At 38.2% G+C, this 21,432-nt stretch overlaps 1 protein-coding gene across 4 annotated transcripts; it reads right to left on the bottom strand.

Moving 5' to 3' along the window:
- Positions 1–246: 246 nt before the first annotated feature.
- On the bottom strand, positions 247–21,288 carry FBXO9 (F-box protein 9). 4 transcript variants are annotated; one of them, XM_074861732.1, is made up of 14 exons: positions 21,086–21,285; positions 19,073–19,295; positions 16,956–17,033; positions 15,810–15,968; positions 15,313–15,370; positions 12,373–12,472; positions 9,146–9,276; positions 6,096–6,210; positions 5,302–5,420; positions 4,919–5,009; positions 3,803–3,898; positions 2,955–3,048; positions 2,089–2,243; positions 247–815 (listed from the first exon to the last, which is right to left on the bottom strand). In XM_074861732.1, the coding sequence occupies exons 2-14, from the start codon at positions 19,133–19,135 to the stop codon at positions 707–709; spliced, it is 1,368 nt and encodes a 455-aa protein (XP_074717833.1). In that variant the 5' UTR covers positions 19,136–19,295; positions 21,086–21,285; the 3' UTR covers positions 247–706. The 4 variants fall into 4 exon arrangements, with proteins under 4 accessions (XP_074717833.1, XP_074717837.1, XP_074717834.1 ...); XM_074861736.1 differs by lacking the exon at positions 15,810–15,968 and having other exon boundaries at positions 21,086–21,288; XM_074861733.1 differs by lacking the exon at positions 19,073–19,295.
- Between the last annotated feature and the right edge of the window lie 144 nt (positions 21,289–21,432).

Here is a 21,432-nt window from a genome sequence, read left to right as displayed (position 1 = left end):
CCTGCAGTACAAGAGAACAACTCGCTGCCCGTATCCCTCGCCCCTTCATGCCCATCCTGTCGAGAAGGCAGGCTCCACTGAACTTCTATCAAGATCAAATTACACGTGTGACCAACTGACATCACTGCGCTGGTGGGGATGTACCTCTGTGGTTAATTTTTATACTCCATGATTGCTTGCCCTTGATTGTTTTTTCTTAAGGTTGATGTTGACAAAATGCCAGATCTTAAAGGCAAACAAAGTAAGTTTAATTTAAAGAAAACATTTATTTGAAGTTCTTTTAAGTCACACAATTTAACAGATATAAGACAACTTTTCCCCTTCACATTTCAAGCCTTCACCAGAGACCACACACACTGTCCAATGGACAGTGAGATTTTCCTGTAACAATTCCTTTTGGACAAGCCAGTGTCCAGGCTGACAAACACTCACATTTTAAGCCGACTGATTTATAAAATCTGTTTAAAACCAAACAAAACGAACAAAACTTTGTTATCAAATTCTTGTCACAAAGTAAAGGTGTTTAATACTCATAAGCTTGATCTCAAAACAAAACCCCAGCCATTCATAATCAAATAGAACATACTGCCTTCAAAAAATTCCCCAGAATTTTAAAATGTTCCAAATATATACACATTTATAACTTAAGTGCTCATTAGCTACAACCTTTTATTCATGCAAGAGTTGTGAGAGGAGAAGGTGTTTCTTAGAGCGGCTTTTCTGAAAATGCAGTAAAACTCTTCACTCGTGCAAAGAACAAAGGGGTGTACATTTTGTCAATGTCAAAAGTAGTAACAGCTGTCTCACCAGTCGATCTGCAAAGAGTATTGTAAAAGTTAAATTAGACACACGTTGCTGTTTAAGTCCCTCTATAATGCAATCATGTTCCACAGTACAGCGTGTGTAGCAAACTACAACTGGAATCTAAATGTCTTTCGTACTGCCTTGTTCTAAAAGCATTTGAGTGTTCACTGAATCACACTACATAGAATACACTTCTAATTTTTCATCAAAGAAACCACTTTCCCTTCCATTCTTATTATTAGGTTCAAGACTTGAAACAGTGCAGGATGTCACTCATGTCACCATATTAATACTGAAGTAAAGAATCCCCTTCCATTTGTTTCACTTAGAACCCTGAATTCAAAATGTTTGTTTACAGAATATTGTATGTTTACAAAACTTTAAATAGAAGAAACACATGTATTTCTGAACATCAGTGACAAAAAGCATACATCCTCCTAGCTGTGTTTTATACTGAGAGGTACAGCAGAACCTGAGCAGCACAGAAACTTCATGCTGAAAAGAATGTCTGTGATATTGCCACTTCTTCATAAATTAGGTATGAAAATATTACTTTTTATAAAAGAAATTTTTCTGTTTATGGAAGTTACCTATACTCCCAACCAGTGATAGTTTACTTTCTAGATTTTACATACTTACAGCTCAATAGCTGTAAAAACACTATAAAAACACTGAATGTAGCGATTAAGACGTCTCGAAGACAAGGCCTAAATCCACCCTAAATGCCAACAGCAAACATCTGGACAGCAAGCTGCCAGTAATTTAGTGTCAGATGCAAGAACAGTGGCCATGGCTCTTGCTTGGTCAGTGATCAGAACAGCTGGTCACATGCCCACATTTTGCACTGCTGGATTATACAGTCTCAGCATTACAGTTCTCAAATGATGGGTGCAGCCACTTCTAGTTTTCACATCCACAGAGGAAAAGAAATACACCTTAACGAATATGTTTTCCACACCTCTTTACTAGCACCACACTAAATCATTCAACCCTGACTCAGTTCTGAAATCAATCAAACACTGTGCATAAATCCTTGAAATGGCTAAAATACTGCAGTCCTACTACTTAGGAAACTTCCCATACCATTATAAAAAGTTACTAAAATCTTGGGATGTCTTAAAGTTCCTTACAATATATCAAATCAGGACCAGCTACTGTTTTCTGGGCATTTGTTAAAGCCTCGTGTCTCACAGTCTTTACATCTTCTGTACTTAGTGCAAATTAATGTCACCTGTGTTTCTATATTTAAGTATCCTTCTTTGATCTTACTCTCTATTTACTTACTTGTAAGTTATGTGACAAGAATGATGTATCCAAACAAGTTTGTTGAACCTCTGGCGCCCACTGGAGCACAACTGTAGTCCTACATGAAAACTGTGATCTGTTTCTTGTGCAGGAACACGGCGGAAATACCTGTATTTGTGGTAGTCAATTGGTTTCTGTACAAAGAGAAAAGAAGTTTCATGACTGACAAAGAACATATTGTGCAACTATTTATCCTGAGGCCTAACTAACCGCGAGGACAGATTGTTTCTCCTTGAAAATACATCAATTTAGATGTTATGAAAGAAGTTTTCACAGAAAGTAAGACAAGCGTGGAGGACACCACCCAAACTATGCAAACTCACTGTAAAGCAATGTAACACTTTAACTCTTCACAAGTTTCTCTTGACAGACACTTCATTAATCAGAAAATTTTGTGATGTGTATGTAAGTTAACCAAATGATTTGGAATTCAACTAATGAAGACTGCTTATTTAGTTTTATGTAACGCCGTAGAACGTAACTGCGCACAGTCAAAACTGATCTCAGAAAATGACCTCTTCATCCTTCCCTTCTGTTTGCTAACAATGTTAAAAAACTACCTAATAGCACCACACATGGCAATTAAGCCTAAGGGGGAGAACCACTGCTCAATGTGAGCTGGATATTTATCTGTCTTAATAAAAATACTATTACAGATTTAGGGAAAAAAAAGGTAAGATAAATCACCATGCTTATTCATATTTTATTTTTAAAACATTTTTCATTTTTAATCCCCTGGTGTAATGCAAATCTTCAGGTGCCTTAAGATATTCAGTCTGATAAAACACTTATTAAAAAGCTCCCTCCTTAAACTATTTTTTCCTCTATTTTATTTTGCTACCTACCTCTTCCTTTTTCTTCATTATTACAGCAAATACTTTGGTTTGATTGTCTGTTTCCTGGGAAAGGCGATAATGGCCAAGCAAGATTGCATCCGTTCTGGAAAGTTAAGGGGAGGATAGTGTCAAGGACATAAAAATATTCTCTGTCTCAAAAGAGTGATGTACTTATAATACAAATATCAGCAATGAAGACTGCATATAATAATGAAGGAAACTATTTTTTATTTCCATTTAGTAAAGTACCAAGCTCACTGAGGATATGAAATGATTAAAACATTTTTGGATGGTTGCTTTTCATTTTCCCAGACAGGACAGTAAAGACAAGTTAGTCAGTTCCATCTAGCCTTCTGCTAAATATTTTCAGACCTCTGGTGAACAGGTCAAACCTGTTCTGAAGTTGCAAACGGTTTTCTAAGTTTGTGCCAACATCAAAAAGAGATCAAGCAATAATTCCGTCATATCCCACCAAAATCTTCACTTTCCTTCAGTCAAGGAAGTGTGAGAAGGCAGCCAATAACAAAATAGTATCTTTAAAAGGATTCTAAAACCACCAAGTTAATCGCATGTATTCTTCCATCTACTTCCTTTAAAAGTTTAAAATCACATAACCTGCAAAGGAAATCTAATTACAATATGAGGACCTTAAAATGAAAAATATCTTGGCATAAAGACCCAAATTTTTTGTAGTTCTCAGAAGAGAACTATAAACAACTATAACACAATATAAATAACATTGTATTTTTACTCTTGTTTTGCTAAGCCAGGATATAGAATATGAGACAAAAGTAGATAGAAATTGCCAGGTAAAAGCAAGATGAAAACTGTAGAGCCAAATATTTTATTTCAATAACCTTGTATTTTTAGTCCGTAAGCGAGGAACTATAGATGGAGGATCTTCAGGAGTTGTTAGCATCATAACTTGACCATCTGGAAAGAATCTCAAATACCTGCAAAAACATAATTACACAATACAAACCTCGAAAACATATCCTTTTTCTGTGGTGGGTTTTTTTTTTTTTAAAAATCACAGGATGTTTCCCAGAAGGATATAGAACTTAGCAGGTAACAGGATTTGAAAACACATTTCTTCACACATGATATAACAGGAAAAAAGAGATCAGAAATCAAAAGAGAGTTTTGAAGATTAAAAGATCAAGTTATGAAGAGTTATGAAAGAGGGCAGAAGTTCAGGAGTTTTGTCACCTCTAATCAAAGCAAGAAACCTACCCTGGAACCAAAACTGACCTCAAGTAAGTTTCTCCATTCCTTGCATCAATTGAGACAAATGCAACAAAATCTTAATTACAGTATCAGTACAGAATGGACAATGTCATATGGACTTTTTCACGTTCTGGGATCTGATTAATTTTTACAGTAATCAGATACTGTGCTGATGTTTGTGAGACTACAGAAATAACCATGTGATTCAATGACTTCTGTTAACAGTTTCCAGCCTCAGAAGGGACAGAATTGAACAATAAACGCTGGGAACAGCAAGATGAAGAACAGCAGGAAAACAGGCTGAGGAAACAAATGGCAAGGTATTTATAGCAAGTTGAGAAAGCCCAGCCTCTTGATTATTTACAATTGATTACAAATAAGTTAAAAGACAATTTTTGTATAATCACTTGTTCTCCCTTTGCTGAAAACCATTATTATATCAGAAATGTAAAGCAGAAGTGATTTGGTGAAAGAAATCTGTGGACGAGTATTACTGTTGGTTTTGTATAAGTTTTATCCATGTGAAATGGTATAACTGAGGATGAAATGTGTTTCTAAGCCCATCTCTCCTTATCATAATAAATCCTATTCTTAAGAACTATTCTCAAAAAAATATACATAGCTTTACACACTGTGGCAGTTCCATTGAGTTTCACAGAATTATTAACGTTTGTAATATCAAGGGCTGGATTTAAAGAACTTAAGAGAGAGAAACATTTCACTCACTCATTGTACTACAGTTCTACCTGTAATATTCCACTTGGTGCCACGCTCTATAGAAACCATCAAGAGATTGTTCTCCTTGACGTATGTATTTTGTCTTGCTGATATATACACCTACAGGAAAGGAAGATATAAGCATACAAACAAAAATTAAGTACATAAATTATTTAAGATGAAAAACCCAATAATCTAAAACTTTTGAGTTTACTTTTGTTACTTAAATACATGAAAGCTTTTCTTTTCGTCCCTTGAACTCTTCCAATCTCTTAACAGATATGCTCGATTCAAAAGCCCAAAAAAATCAGATTAGGTCTAACAAAGTCATAAACATCAAACCCACCTGATTGCTTCTGTCATGGTTACATGCAGTTGAAAAACCAAAACTATTTCCAAAAGTACACCTTACCATCAAATCGAACGCGAGGCCTTTCCAAAAACATTTCCCTCCAAGAGGCATATGGAACAAGTTTATTGCAGCTCCTGCCCCATATTTTCAAACAGACTTGATGCCAGATTTCAGGATCTCTAGTGAAAATGAGAAAAAAGCAAACCCATAACTTTCCTGCAAACCTTGTTTAGCTTTTATATATCAAAGTAACACACTCCATTATTTAGTTTGGATGCAACTGAAAGAAACTTTCTTGAACAACAATAGCTCGTAATTTAAAATCATCGACTAATGTGCTTAATCCTGGAGCGTTTGAAAGCCATTTCCTCCTCCCAGTGAAATTCAAGAACACAATGCCATTTTCAGCCAAGTACAGAACAACATTACAGCAGCCTGGCACTTCCCTGTGTGGCCATATGAGGATGACAACACAACAGACATTATTTTGGAGACCTTGCAACTCTGAATTTCAAACAAGGTAGAGCAAGTGAGACTTTCAGCAACATTTTTTATTACCATGAAGCCATCTATCTAACATACTATTTAGTGGTGTATTCAAAAGCTGAACAGCACTGCCAGAAGCATAACATGAAAATTGCCATGAGAATAAAAAGCAGGACATAGTCCTGCATGTACAATTTAACAGCCTAAAAGCAAAAAAACCCCAAACCCCACCTTTCCAACACAGACAATTTTGCTCTATGGATTTATTATCCACCTGTACATACTGTTCACATATGCTTGAGCATAAAAAATCTTTTTCTTCCTTGGAACAGAGAGAAGCTTCACTCTAGATAACTCATCTACAGTACCTGGCGCAAATATAAAATCCTCGACAAACAAGAGATAATTGCTCTAATGATCTTAGGTCCAAGTCACTTGAAACCACCCATCGGAAAATGTACATGAGTACTTCCATAGGCAACACTGCAAAGAGAAAAGAAATCCTTGTTAGATGATAACTCATAAATCAATACATTATCTATAATTTCAGGTTTGACCATTACTGAAGTTCTGACTTTCCATTAAAAAAAAAAATCTACTTTTTCACACTGTAGCCAGATGACAGGGAACAGAAGAAATATCTTTGATTGAAAAAGTCACTATAACAATATAGTCACTATAACTATAAAAAGTCACTATAACTATAAAAAGTCACTATAACAAAAGTCACTATAGCTATAAAAATCACATAACAAAAGAACAAAAATCAAGAGCTGAAAGTTCATTATGGTAAGATGACATGATAAAACATAGCTTTAAACTACAAATATCCACAACTGTAAGGTGTCATAACCAAAATGCCACATATACATTGCAAATCCACAGTGCCTGTGAAGCAGTATTTTCTTCAAACTGACGTAGTGTGTAACATTACTTCAAAGCATACTGCTTTTGCATGACAAGCTAAATAACCTCAAGTCACGTTCAATATTGGCTAGGAGGTCCTATGAACAACCTATCCACTATGAAATCGATATATCACTCTATATTTTGTGGTACAGGTCCAGTGACTGAAAATGGTATCACACAGCATTGTTGTGTTGAAAGACCTTCTAATGTAACACAAGATAAAGCCAGAATCTTCATCACAGCACCACAAGATCATATGATACTTTTCCTAGCATTAAAAGTTCAGTGAGAAAGATCTGGGTAATTAAGCCAACATTCTTTCTAATAACTTTTTGCCTCCCTAAGTCTCCTTTGTTGTTTCAGTTGGATATAATTTTGTTTACTAATCTTATACCATCAGGAATTACACTTCATTTATTTTCAACTACTGCTGCTTTCCATAGCCTATGGCTTGAATTGTATCACCACATCCACTTAAGACTGGATGATTTTCCTCAGTATAACTGCTTTGAGATCAAATGGAGAAAACAGCTGAGCGGCACAAAGGTACATGTAACATTAATGAGCTGTAAATACTGTGGTAGAGACTGCAATTCAATAGAATACTTATTTTTAGTGAAAAAACATGCTTCTTAAAAAAAACCTGCATTGCTGCACTCCCACAAATCTGTCGAGATTGTTTTTGCTATAAAATACTAAGAAACTTAAGTTTCACATTTCAGAATACTAACATGATAAAAAGTACATACACCTCATTGGGCACCAGTTTCTGTATTCATTTCATGAATCTGATTTAATTCTTTGTTTTAGTATTGAGAAGTCATAAATTTGCCACATTGCCTGTATTTATAACCATTAAATTAATGTTCCGGTATAAACAAAAGTTGTGCAAATTATTTCTACAAGGTACAAAACAGTCTCTGGCAACTTATAAACTCATTGGTTTGTGAACTCTTAGTGCCTTGGAAAATGTGAGATACAAAGGGTTAAAAATCTCTTACTAATGCTAACAGGTATACATCTTCCATATAGTCACCAGTCAACATAGTCACCAGTCAGCCAAAGGCTTTATCTATTTTATCATCCACGCTTCTAAATTTCTAGTAAACTAGTGATTGTTAAGACACTTTGCTTCAGATACTGGGCACACCCTGTAGGAAAAATATTATAGCATTTCTGGTGAAGAATATTATCTTGGTCCTAAGCTTGTGTAAAAGAAAAAAAAACTACTATGAAAAATTGCTTATATGCTAGGGAGGAGAAGTAAATATATTCAGTATCTCAGTTACACAGCAGAGGTCTGATCCTGTCCTGTACTAAGGGTTAACCAGTATTCTAAGATTATGAATGTCAATAAAATGTGAAATGGAACACAGGAAATCAATTCAGCCAAATCCGTTGCTTCACATTGTTTCAGTTTTCCTTGGGCTGATGAGGTTTGTAACTATTGTACTACTGTGATGACCAAGAGAAATTCTTTCCATCCTACTAACTTCTGAAGCAGACATCGTGACTTTAACAGTTTTCATTCTGCTATAAAAGTCATTAAACAAGATACTGTGACACAGGACTGGCAGGAAGGCAGAAAATAAAACCAGAAAGAGACTAAGATTGTTGCTCAAAAGAGACATCTCCTGAGATCATTTTATAGTAATGTCTACAACATCTTGACTTTACTGGCAAAAAAAGAAAAGATGCTTTCCCAAGTGTACAATGCCACAGTTGTTAAAATAAATAAATAAATCCTGTTTTCTTTATGTTTTGACTTGAACAGCTTGCTACATTCACTTTATTTTCCTTCCTCGAACAGAACAGAGATGTCCAAGAGCAACTGATAATTGCAGATGCAAAACACACACGCTTTAGAGGCATCTGACTTTAAGAGAGTTCATAGCTTATAAACACTCTCCACAATTTAGATCTCGTAAGGAAGTCTCAGGATAAGTGTCCTAGAACTGAACAGCACTGAAAATCACTACCCTTCAAAAGTCTTTCTAGCTACGTTATATAGTCTTGCTGAACCTGAAAACATATTTGTTGTAAAAATCTGAAACAGAATCAGATAAAAAGAGGAAATGTGAATATGCATGTTCTTCACAGAACAACTGTCTTTTACTCACACTTAAGAACTGTAATAAATATTTGCAAACCAAAACAAAAACACTCACATTTCATTTTTCCAAACATTAACTAGAAGAAAACTGGAATACACTTACTTCAGCAAGTCTGTTCCTAGAAGCTGCTATTTTTAAGTATGACTCTGGTCCTGAAAAAGTCTACTTATAGTAATACTACACGGAAAAGCTTGTGCGATAAAGGCAAAATCATGTATGAGAAAAAGGTATGTTTAGCCAGTTGACGATCTTTACATCTAACTATAAAAGTAAATAAAAAGACACTGTGTACATTTCTTTAAACGTGGCTTTAGAATGAAGGAGACAAATGTTTTAATACAGTGAAACATCTCTAAATTCTGCCTCTGAACCTTACAGTGTATCTTAACTCATACCTGAGATATGGGTCTGGCTGACATCAACCTCAGGCTGACAAAGTTTGACTGAAGATTCCTGAAGAGTTAACTGCTGCTGGAAATCTGACAGGAGATCAGCCATTTTGTCATCCTCTTTGTTATCCTCAACACTAGAAAAGGGGGAATGCCAACACTGTGACAGCGGAAAAAACATACCAACACACGTCCTTATCTTGGCATTAATCCGCTGTCTCACCCTCATTCAATATAGTTGTTTCCTCTATGTTTTCAAAGCAATTTCATTTCATCGTATGATAAAACAACTACTGCAATCTTACCAAGTTCATTTAGATTTTGCTGGAATACATCTGACAGTAACTACTTTTTCATTTAATTCCAATTCCAGTTTCTTTCTGGATTTGAGAGTTCACTGTTCACTGTTTTTAGTGAAGTCACTGAAGAATTGCTTGACCCCATGAAAAGACAAATCTCATCTTTTACTTTGTCTAAGATAAGGCCTATGCAGGAAATAAATTATCATTGATAGAAAGTTGTATTTTGTAATCTTTGTCACAATGTAAGATACTGAAAACAGTCATGGATTATTTTTTTTTTTTACTCTTGCATTATTTACCAAAGAGTGATCCTCAGTGGGTTTATTCATCAATAATGAAAGAAAATTGCTTTTTACCAATTCTGTAAATAGGCAGACATAAGAAACTTCAGGAGCAGGAGTTGTATGCCGTAATACGATCCTTTAATAGGTGCACGCTTGCTTGAACCAAGTAACCACAAACTACACATCTCTCCTTGACCTTATCACAAAACACTCTTTTCCCTGATTTGGTATACAAGCTAGCTAAGAGATCTTCCAGTCACTTTTTAATATTATTCAATTCTACTCTAAACAAGCTTAATAGAATGAGCTGAGAAAATAAGCAAGCAACTAGTAGACCTACCAATGGGTTTTAAAGTATTATAGAGAAGACAATTATGTTTGGACCTGTCATAACTAAGCCTATGGTTTAGGCTGAACATACCTTCCTTTATTTTGATGAATATGATGGCCAGTCCCAGTACCTACAGGCCACACTGTAAATTCTTGTTTCAAATGTAATTGTGTAATTTGTTTTTTTCTCACCACGATTGTATGAAACACCTACAACAGTAACTCAAAAAGCAAAAATACCACAGCTAGAACCTCATGAAAAAAAACACCTCTACAAATACTGCCTTTAAACAACATTTAAGAGTACTGGCTGTTTTTTCCTCACTGTCATGTAGTGCTGGGGACAGTGCAGCAACATTTACAAAACTGAATGAAAATTCACAGAATCATAGAGTCATTTAGGTTGGAAAAGGCCTTTAAGATCATCAAGTCCAACCATAAATCTAACACTACCAAGTCCACCACTAAACCATGTCCCTAAGTGCTACATCTACACATCTTTTAAATACCTGTAGGGATGGTGACTCAACCACTTCCCTGGGCAACCTCTTTCCATGCTTTATAATCCTTTCAGTGAACAAGGTTTTCCTAATATCCAATCTAAACCGTCCCTGGCACAACATGAGGCTATTCCCTCTTGCCCTGTCACTCGTTATTTGGGAAAAGAGACTGACACCCACCTCGCTACAACCTCCTTTCAGACAGTTGTAGAGGGCGATGAGAGGTCTCCCCTCAGCCTCCTTTTCTCCAGGCTAAACAACCCCAGTTCCTTCAGCTGCTCCTCATAAGACTTGTGCTCTAGACCCTTCACCAGCTTCGTCGCCCTTCTTTGGACACGCTCCAACACCTCAGTGTCTTTCTTGTAGTGAGGGGCCCAAAACTGAACGCAGTATTTGAGGTGCGGCCTCACCAGTGCCGAGTACAGGGCTAAGATCCCTGTCCCTGCTGGCCACGCTATTTCTGATACAGGCCAGGATGCTATTAGCCTTCTTGGCCACCCGGGCACGCTGCCGCCTCATATCCAGCCAGCTGTTGACCAATACCTCCAGGTCATTTTCCTCCAGGCAGTTCTCCAGTCATTCTTCCCCAAGCCTGCAGCACTGCATGGGGTTGTTGTGACTCAAGTGCAGGACCCAGCACTGAGCCTTGTTGAACCTCATACAACTGGCCTTGGGCCATTGATCCAGCCTGTCCAGATCCCTCTGTAGAGTCTTCCTACACTCAAGCAGATCAATAGTCCTGCCCAGTTTGGTGTCAGAGAGGATTAATGAAGGGAGTAGAGACAGTAATGCTAAAATAAGAAAATAATCCTAAGAAAACCAAGATTTTTACATGACTGTAGTTTATCACCCAGTATTTTCTAGTGCACAAATACACAGCAAAGATTTCATGCTAGTCAATGCACTCAGAAACTGAAGTAATGGATGTAAACAAAGCACTTAGCTCATCTTACTCTCTTTTATATTGAGTCAACTACTGCACTGAAGCTGTACTGCCCTGGGACAACAAGACTGAGCTAGTAATACCACATGGACCCGGCTGTACTCTCCTCTTTCGTTCTCAGTTTTAAAACCCTTGATTTCTGGTAGCTATCACCATCATTTATGGCTGCTACCATTAAGCAGTGAATTGGGAAGCTTTGTTTCATAAGCTTGTCTTCACTACGCTATCTGAGCTGTAACAGAAATTTTGGCCTTAACGTGAATCCTGTCCTCAAATATAAGTCCTGGGCTCAAGTTAGGCCAACCTTAAGCCACTACACATCTGGTGTGTTGAGGCTAGGGGTATTCTGATCCTGGTAATGATTCAAGTCTAGACTACTCAAATTACAGTCTATGAGCTTCTTGGAAATGCTCCCACTTGGCTGTGTCAGTCAGCACAAGAACAGTAGTACATTCCCTTGCTTAATTACGATGCTTATTCCATGGTACAAAACTTTTCCTAATTGATCTTTTTGCCATCGACAATTTTGTAGATGATTCTAAATGTCTAACTCATAAATCTGATATCAAAAGTAATAAAGTGACTGATGCTTTTTTTAAGTAACAACATAACTATTTGTAATCCTTCAACTTGAATTTAACTAGCTCCAAACAAGCCCGTTAACTTCTTTGAACTACAGTACAGAAAAATCCTCCTTGGACTAATGCGTCTGTAAACTTTCAATGAAGCAGTCTATTCAAATGGAAGTAGACAAATTTTCCAAACGTTAGGAGACTTACAACTGCGTACCACAGTAGAGCATTCATATGTTTTAGAAACAAAATTTCAGGTTTCAGTACTTCTATGCACTTAATTAGTAAATTTTCATACTTACCACCTCTTTCCAACTCCATCACCATCTGGGGACCGTGTATAGGTGATCTTAAACTCTATGTCAGGCACAAGCTGCATGGCTAGACGATAAAATTTGATGGCTGAAAACAAAGGTTTAATGTTTAAACATGTCTGATGCCTATACTAGCTTATCAAAGCAAAGATTTTTTCCAGAGAGATGGTGAAAGCACTAAAAACATGGAATATGCCTTTGCTAGTAAATCTTAGTCTAAACTGATTAGATTTAAATTCAATACAGAAGAGAGGTACATTAAGCACCTATTTTCAAAATTAAAAACTTCATGTACTCTTTCAGAATGAAGAGCTCTCTCAGATGTGTTTCCGCTTTTACAGATTTACAGCTTTTACAGATTTACTACCACAAATTCCAATTACAGACTACAAGATTTTACAGTAAAACATTACAAAGTCCTGATTTAATTTGTTGCCCAGCACGTACAAAGTTTCTCAAGAAGTTGTAAAGATTTTAGGTATTATATTCATAAGTAACCATGAGGAACATGAAAAAGAATTTGAAAGATGATGCAGGTACCTTAAATCCCTGGTATAGTAGTCATTCAGACATACACAACATTATAAAGGTGAGAAAGATCAATAAAATATTGTTGTAATTTTAAAACTCCAACAACAGACACAAAACAAGCAAATTTTACTGTGCCAAGCCCTGGAAACTACAGAAGGCACAGAAGCAAGCCACTCCAAACATAGAGGGTGAGGAATCTGGCTGGAGGAAAGCAGCATTTTAAAAACTTATGTAGCAGGCGGAAGACTATGGGGCATGAAGGAAAAACTGACAGATTTGGTTTCTTCTAGCACGCAGAGAAAGTACTTCTGCCTTTAACACTCCAAAGATGCTACAAACACTGAGTAGAGAAATAGGAGAATCACGCTGTGGGAACAAACTGTTATTTAAGCTGCAAAATGTCTTCCTTCTGAGTTAAATTAAGAAGATCAGAGTTAACTGCATTCATTGTATGCGCATTCAATCTGTTTTAATACTGGTATTAAGATCATATATGTATGTCTCTTTGTATTCCCACATGGTGATACCAAGATCAGAGGGCAACACTCCCTCAGTTTGGACCCTTAAACACAAAACCCATAAAACATCAGTGAATGCGGAGCTCAGAATTTGACACACTACTAAGTCTGAGAAGCCTAAGTTTGGGGCAAGTAAGCATTCCTATTTCCTTGAGTTCATGTCAGGACCAGTGACTGACAAGGATGAGGATTACCAGCAACCAGCTAAACAGAGAACAGTCTCAACTTTAGCATTTAATCTTTCAGCAAGGCCTGTACTGTACTTAAACATGAACAAGCTGCTACACATAACTGTGTCACAAACGTCAGGTATCAGCAGATTTCAGAGGCAGGCTGAAATGCCACTTGGATTCTGGTGACCTGGGCCAGGTCAGCAGATAGAAGTGTGGTCTGAAAACAGATGTCCCAACATGTGCTCAGTAATATATCTGTGTCTGGCATGAGACTTTGGTCTCTAAGGTCTCATACAGATCTAGGTGTAGAAACCATTTAGTTTCTTTAAATCTCAAATCAAATTCAACTGAGAAAGAATGGATTCATACTCACGTAATCCAAATACCTGAAACACCTTTGTGAATGCAACTGTTAGAAGTTACTACTTCTCTGCTGCTACGTTTAATACACAAGGAGTGCACTCAAGCAGATGAAGCTATAGCTTTCATTTTATATACATAATGCTTAAATATACTACTTTTCTTGTATATTTATTTTTTAATTTACTTGGAAACTGTTGGTATGAAAGAACCTTCACAATCTACTGCATGATTTCCTAAATGGTAGATTACATGTCAGATTTAGTTCTGACGTCTTTTTTTACTACGCATTTAATTCTACACCCAACATACAAAATACTTTAGCCTAAAGTAATTTTGCCCTGTAAAAACATGTAATAAATTAGAAACTAAACCAACTAATTTTATTACCTACTGGGGACTCATATTTCTCTCAGTTCATTTGAGATCTGGAACATCAGCCAGAAATTTCTTGCAAGGGAAGAAAAACTCCCATGGTGGACAGAAAATGTTTTATTCAACAGGTGGCTGAGTTCAGGAGCTTCCAGAGTACTCTGAGTTTTGCATATCTTGACATATTTTGCATCTGCACTTTAACTGAGGTGGCCAACACCTCTAGTCGATGAGCAGGATGGCACGCATGTTCTGTGTTACTTTTTTTTTCATGAAAGAAATAGAAAACTGGTATCTCCACTACTGACCTACCGGACTTGAAGTTAGGACAGTCTTCTTACTCTATATATTCTGAAAACTAAATATGAGGAAGAGAACTTTAAATTCCCATTTTTACTAGTGCTGATAGCAAGAGGGCAAGCAAGCTAAGCATCTTAAATATTTATGGCAAACCTCATAAAATAAGACTACCAGATTTAAACATTCACTTCAGGAATTCTTAAAAAGGCTACCTTAGCATGCTGTGTAAATTAAAAAAAAACAAAACCCAACCAACCAACAAAACATTCCATGGGTTCAGTAGTTCTGTACAAAGTGGAATGAACAAAAGTGAGCACAGGAAACGTAGTGCATTGCCTTGATTAATTACTATGCTTATTTCATGTTACAAAAGCCATATAAAGAAGCATGCTATATGAAGAAGCAATCCAGTGCTTCATGAAATTGCTAGATTTCAAGATACTTTTGTTTTGTCTGAAAGTTAGAAATTCTCTCCTTGATCTCACTTTAGCTTCATCTCAACCTTAGAACTGTGACATGATGGTTCCTTTTATAGTAAGTTTGTTTGCTTATCTGAATAATTGAGCTCTCGAAGTACTATTAGCCTGCAGTTCACTGGCATCATGCAGTCTTGCACATAAACCAGTATTAGATTCCTCTGCAATAAGGGTGTTCATTGTAGACTTCCATATTACCTTCGTAAAGGGCCCCATTTTGTTCTTCTTCCACTGCCTTCAGGAAAAGCTCTTTTGCCTGCACAATAAATCACACAGAACAATTCTTAAATTCCTTACAAATACAAGTGCATTGTCACTCGACTTAGAATCATTTTTCATCTTACCTACTGTACTCTATGAAGGAGATTAATAAAATAATTCCCTAAGTAGAGTGAGAAGACATACTCATGTGCTACGAGACATAACTGAAATTCCCAGTCAACAAACTATCCACGTTCCTGTTACTCGCCCCTTATCTACAGTCTTTCAGAAAGCAGACTGGAATGGTGACAAAGCCAAGCATAGAATCTAGAAAAATCAGCGTAGGATTATGGAAAGACATTAGTACAGAGACAACAGGTTGATCGCACCTGTTGTTTCTCTAGATTTAATTCAGCATTAGCTTTTAGGACAGTTACACTGCAATACAAACACACACCAAAAAATCCCCAAATTATACATCTCTTTTCTTGTACCTTTTCCTCTTTTGCTATCTCCTGCTTCCCTCTGGCATCTACAGACTTTACTCCAGGTCCTCTTGAAGATGCTCTGCATGGCAGAGGTTCCAACCCACTAGAACTCATACCTGGGGCAAGCTCAAACATCCACTGAGCTCTGAACATCTGGAGCTCTGCCTAAAAAAATCCAATTAATTGTGATTTAGCATCACATATTCAGACAGAACATCTTCTGAGGAGAAATTATAAAGTACAAATACAAAAAAGAATTTCAAAATTCTGCTTTACACTTCCAAGTCTTAAATTGTTTCAGTGAGTTTAGACACAGAGTTAGCAATTGTTTTATAGCAATTTTTTTTTTAAAAGTGCACAAGTACTTGTTCAATCTCCTTCAATAACATAAGTGCTTTTATCTGGACTGTTCACCTCAGAAGAAAAACTGATGTTTCAAGAAGTGGTTGTTAGTGCTATGGTTATGATCGAAGACTGCAGAGAAAAGTATTCTGTCTAGACATGATGGTTTTGTTTATGCAGAGTTATCTTAAGCAAGAAGTCAATTAGCTCTTGAAATTAAAATTTAGAAAACCTAATTTTTTGTACACAAGCATACTAAGCTTTATAATAATCAAGACTGTCATTTATATAATATAAAAATAAGACCTTACACTTTCTTTTAAAAAGAAAGGACTATGCTCTGTGAAACAAGTTATAATTCTTGCCATGCTTTTTTTTCAGGATCTTTGAAGTTACAATTTACATGCCTTTGGCAATCATCACAACTTCTGGGGAGCAACTACACAGAAATCTAGTACTGTAAGAGAACATACTTTTCTATTAGACTGCTTTTATCAACTTTCTGCTCCAGAAGAGAGTGACAACTTAAACTGGAATTTGATCCATACAAAAACTGCTGTCCGATTTCTACAGTTCTTGAAAGAAATTCCACACCTGACACAAACTTTCTTTTCACCTATACAGATAACTGAAGACTGAATTTGACACTTGGAACACAATGCCAAATCAATCTATTTCATTTTTGGAGGGGCAGATAGATTAAGCATTTGTCAGATCAACAAATGTGTGGTAACTAAATAAGAGTAAATAATGCAGCTTAAATCACAGCAGTACCACGTTTGTAAAAAAACACTAGTATGAGAGACATACCTGAAGATTTGCTTCACCGGATCTTTCATTGTCATCGGTTCTTACCAAATCAGAGTGACAATCTTCTTCAGCTTCTGCCTAGTAGAGAGCAGTCAGACATGATTATAGAGTCTGCGTAAGTCCCTACAGCACATTCACAAAGCACAACTGTCATGGACACACACACAAAAAAATTTAAGCATACTCCTCTTTTCCCCATCCTACCCATCTACCCCAAAGATCAATCTTAATTGATGATAAAAATGAATCTTAAAATTACTGGTATTGTTTGCACTTCCCCATTAACCCAGTGAAGTTGGCTTTTACATTTCAGTCACATCAATCCAACACAATTAGTTATGTATCACTTGAAAGCTTACATGCATCAGTACACTGCCATAATACCTGAGTAAATACACTCAATGTCTAAGTCAAAGCACAGAACCAAAGTTTCAGTATTAAACGGTAGTGTGCTTCATACAAGAAATTAAAATTTAATCACTATCTTCTCATTGTAAAAGTAACCAGTAGTTTTGATTTGTTTAACATTTACAAAAGCAGAAAAAGACTAGTGCTTTGCATAACAATAGATACTTTATGAAAATTATGGGACAATATGGGCAATTTCAAAAACTACATGTGAAACAAGAAATAGATTGTAAAAGAAAGTAAAAAGCTAGCGTGAGAGCTTGACAGCTGGTTTTATTTACAATACTGCTGTGATACAGGTTAAACAAATAAGACTTTAAATAAAACCTTTAACTGAACTTAACAGGGCTCTAGATAGGAGTTAAACAGGTAGTTTAAGAGCAAAACTTAAAAAGATGCAAATAAATTCTCATTGTGAAATATACTGAGATTTACAGAATCTGTACTAAAACAAAGGAAAACTAACTCTGAGCATCAGTGACAAGTCACTACAATGACAACAGTAGTAAGGTGCCAGTAAGGAAAAAAAAAAAAAAACACACAACAAAGACTAAGACATTTGTTCAAAGTTCTTCTTGCAGCTGAAGCATCCCAGTTTTTGTACCATTCTGCACTGAAACTCACATGTACAGTTCTGCAAGTACATAACGCAAAGTGAGATCATAAAAAGGTAAACCTGGCATTAAGATTACCACAACTACTTAGAGAAATTTTTGTTTCCCACTCCTTCCTATTGTAGATAGTGCTCAAAGACTTCAAGGGACATTCTGTCAGTGAGATTCTTCCAAGTTCTCACAAAGAAATCTCTATCTCCTGCACAATCAAAGTGCAGAAATCAAAGCATTCTTGTACTCAGAATATTTATAAAATTTTTATAGTATCTGGAAGTTCATGATCAAACTACAGAATACTGGCAAACCTGACGGGAAGGCAACGTTTAATCTCTTTGTCTTGGTGACAAGCACCTCCCTGGAGTTCAACTGCAGCGGTTGTCTCCAGTTCCCCAAACAACCACAAACTTACTGGCTTGTCATCTGTAAACGTGTTTTCACTGATGTCTCAGTCAATTTATGTTTTACAACTGATAATGCAGACAGTGTTGGTTGGTTAAAGCAAAAAGATATTGCATCTGTTTCTACATTCTGATTTTAAGGCTGTCCATTCTTAATTTCTCAGTGAAGAAAACAGGTAAGCCAGAACGCTCCAAAGCACGAGCAGTGTTAAATCAGAGCAAGGAGTAAATAACTCAGAAATTTCATGGTATTTGATTGCAGGCAGTTAATGTCCTATGAGTTACAGCAGTCCTACCATGTTATTTTAGCATCCAGAGATTATGTCTGTGCTGGCCAAAGGGAGATAGCCTAGGAATGAGCTAGCACTGAAATGGATGTCTGTAAATGCCTTATTATGGCACTGGGCTGACACAAATAAGGCCTACCTCTGCCTGTGCAGAGTTCAAGGCTTCTGGTTTGCAGCTGAATTATGTCCAGTCAGCTCTCAATCTGGGCAGAATAAGCCTGGTTTTATCTGCAAAATGCAGTAACTAGTAATTTCTAAACTAAATGAACACACTATCTTCTTTATGTGTGCACTTTCTTATGCACACATAAAGACACGCCCATTAAAACATTTAACTCGTGAAGTCTGTAAATAATTTAAGAGCAAGAGTTAAAATTATTTAGAAGGTTATAAAGTTGGCTGAAGTTTACCTCATGTTCAAAACCTTTTTGTTTCAGTAATCTGTTCAAGAGTCTTGATTTTCCTCCCCTCATCTCTGTTCAACTGCTCTACTTCATTTCTGAGTCACAGTTGGTCAAGGTTCTGGACCAACTGCTTCCAATATGTTCTTCAATGTTCTTTAGGACTTAAATATGCTCTCAATCCAAACAAAAAGTACACCATACTATGAAGACCAAGTCCACAGCCTAAAAGCTGACAAAAAACATCACGAAGTTGATTACAAACAAAGTTCTGACTTTCGTCACTACCTTCTCTATACTGAGTGCATGTGTGATCTGAAGTCTCTCATATCAAAGGTGTGTCTGCTGGCAGCAGTGACAGCATAAGTGACTATCCCTCTAATTTACCAATAAAGCAATTTATGCACATTGCTACTGCATGGCTAACTGGACTCAAAAATTAATCTCTGTTAACAACTTTTCCACTATTTATTTGATTGGATGAAACCCTACGGTTTTGCTAGAACAAATGAGTAAACACGGGTATCACTGGAGTAAGGATCTTCATCACCAGACAACTCACGAGACCACACCTAAAGCAGGTTGTAACTTGTATAAATTGGCTCCTTGCTCCCACTCTGACAATACCTGAATTGTAGTTATAGTTTCTGAAGTTCCCAGAAGGTTGTACTGTAACCGCTACTTAGTGGATAAATTTAACCTGTTCACCTTCATGCTGTTGGCCTTCCTCCTGCTACAAGTCAGCTGTCATACAGAACAGTGACTTTATCCTGCTTTAAACTGAGACATCCTTAGTGTGTACTGATCAGCTCAAATAATTTTCCATGAGAAAAGTGGTAGCCAGTCAAGCCACCAAAAGGTCAACATGTCAAAAGTAAATACCTGAATTAGACTGTGACCTGTAAAAAGAAGTCAGCTGATTCTGTTTTGTTTGCACAGCTTTAGAAATCATTTGCCAAATGCAAAACTAGTTTATTTGCACAGCTTAGTTTTAGTTGTTTTGCAATCACTAATCGCATGCTGATTTCCTCAGAGAACAACAATCACTTTCTAAATTGCCTGTAATGTCAACTCTTTCAACAGTTCAGATCAACAACACAAAGTCAAGATCAGAAACAGTTCAGAGTTGACTATCACCAGTTGAACTGGGCTACAGGTGAACTGTACAGAACTAAGGGAGAAGGAGGCACAACACAGCAAAACAGTGACTGATGGCTAACGTTCTTCTTGGTTTTATGAGAAAATGAGGAAGTCACTCCGTATTTCTGTCAATGCGGTAGAAGCAATGCTGTTCAAAAATAACAGTTTTAAACACGGTGGCAAGGCGTTTTAAGAGCTCCGGAGTGATTTAAACAGTTTAACCAATGACCAAGTTCCCATCATGAATACCTGAATCCATCTTGAGGTGCAGTCAGAAAGGCAATACTGAACCAAACAGTATTTCTGGTACGTTAAATCACAAAAAAAGTAGTGCCTGGCCCACGGAGTCGTTTAAATTACCAAGCGACTTTATGCCATCTGTTTTTTGAGGGAAGAAAGGGAAAGGTAGGGCACGCTCATCTGTGATGACACAGTGATTTGTTCAGGTGTCTCTACGGATAGCTGGACCGGTGCTGAATCAAGCAGCTCCGCTCATCAGCCCAAAACCCTCTGCGGAAGGGGCCGTGCCTCCTCGCGACGCAGTCCCCCGGGGTGGGATCACGGACGGGATGGCGGCACGCTTCCCACAGGCATCGCCCGCGGGCAGGCGGCCGAGGCAGGGCTGCTCGGCAGCAGCGCGGCTCGGGGCCGCTCCTCCCGCCGCCGGGCACACACCCCTTGCCGCTGCCACCGCCCCTCCCTGTCCCCCCCGGCGGCGGGGCGGGGACGGGCCGGGCCGCCGTCCGCCCGCACCTGCCGCGGCGGCCGAGCCCCCACCGCCACCACCTCCCCGCGGGGCGCCCGGCGCCTCGCCTCCCCGCCCGCCCGCCCCAGGCCGCACCGCAGCGGGGAGCGGGGCACGGCCGGCCCGGGCCCGCTCACCATGCTGCCGGCGCTCGGGCGGCGCTGTCCCGTCCCGGGGGTCTCTGCCCCCCCCGCTCGGTCCGTGTGTCCTCCCCGCGGGGGGAAATTAGCAGAGTTCTCGGTCGGAGAAGCGCACCACGCAGCGGGAGTAACTGCGGGCCCTGCGTACGGCAGCCATCTTCCCGGCGAGTGAGGGGCCGGCGGACCGGGAGCAGCGGAGACACAGACCAGACAAACCCGCCGGGTCAGAGCGCCGCCTGACGCACGGGCCGCTCGGAGCGCGGGGCCGGCCGCGTGGACTACCCGTCCCAGCGCGCTCCGCGGCCCCGCGGCGGCTCCCCCGCCTGCAGCGGCGCGGCGCGCTG

The sequence above is a fragment of the Strix uralensis genome, chromosome 3 (assembly GCF_047716275.1).
Source record: "Strix uralensis isolate ZFMK-TIS-50842 chromosome 3, bStrUra1, whole genome shotgun sequence".
NCBI lineage: Eukaryota > Metazoa > Chordata > Aves > Strigiformes > Strigidae > Strix > Strix uralensis.
Note: the sequence above shows the minus strand (reverse complement) of the source record. Positions and strands in the feature narration are given on the sequence as shown.

What these genes read in the sequence shown, in the direction of transcription:
- FBXO9 (XM_074861732.1), bottom strand. Translation starts at nt 19,135, where the DNA reads ATGAGGGGAGGAAAATCAAGACTCTTGAACAGATTACTGAAACAAAAA. An exon ending in CACCAAGTGGAATATTACAG is followed by an intron (nt 3,899 to 4,918) that starts GTAGAACTGTAG and finishes ATGTTTTTGCAG; the next exon opens with GTATTTGAGATTCTTTCCAG. An exon ending in TAATGAAGAAAAAGGAAGAG is followed by an intron (nt 2,244 to 2,954) that starts GTAGGTAGCAAA and finishes CTCTTTGTACAG; the next exon opens with AAACCAATTGACTACCACAA.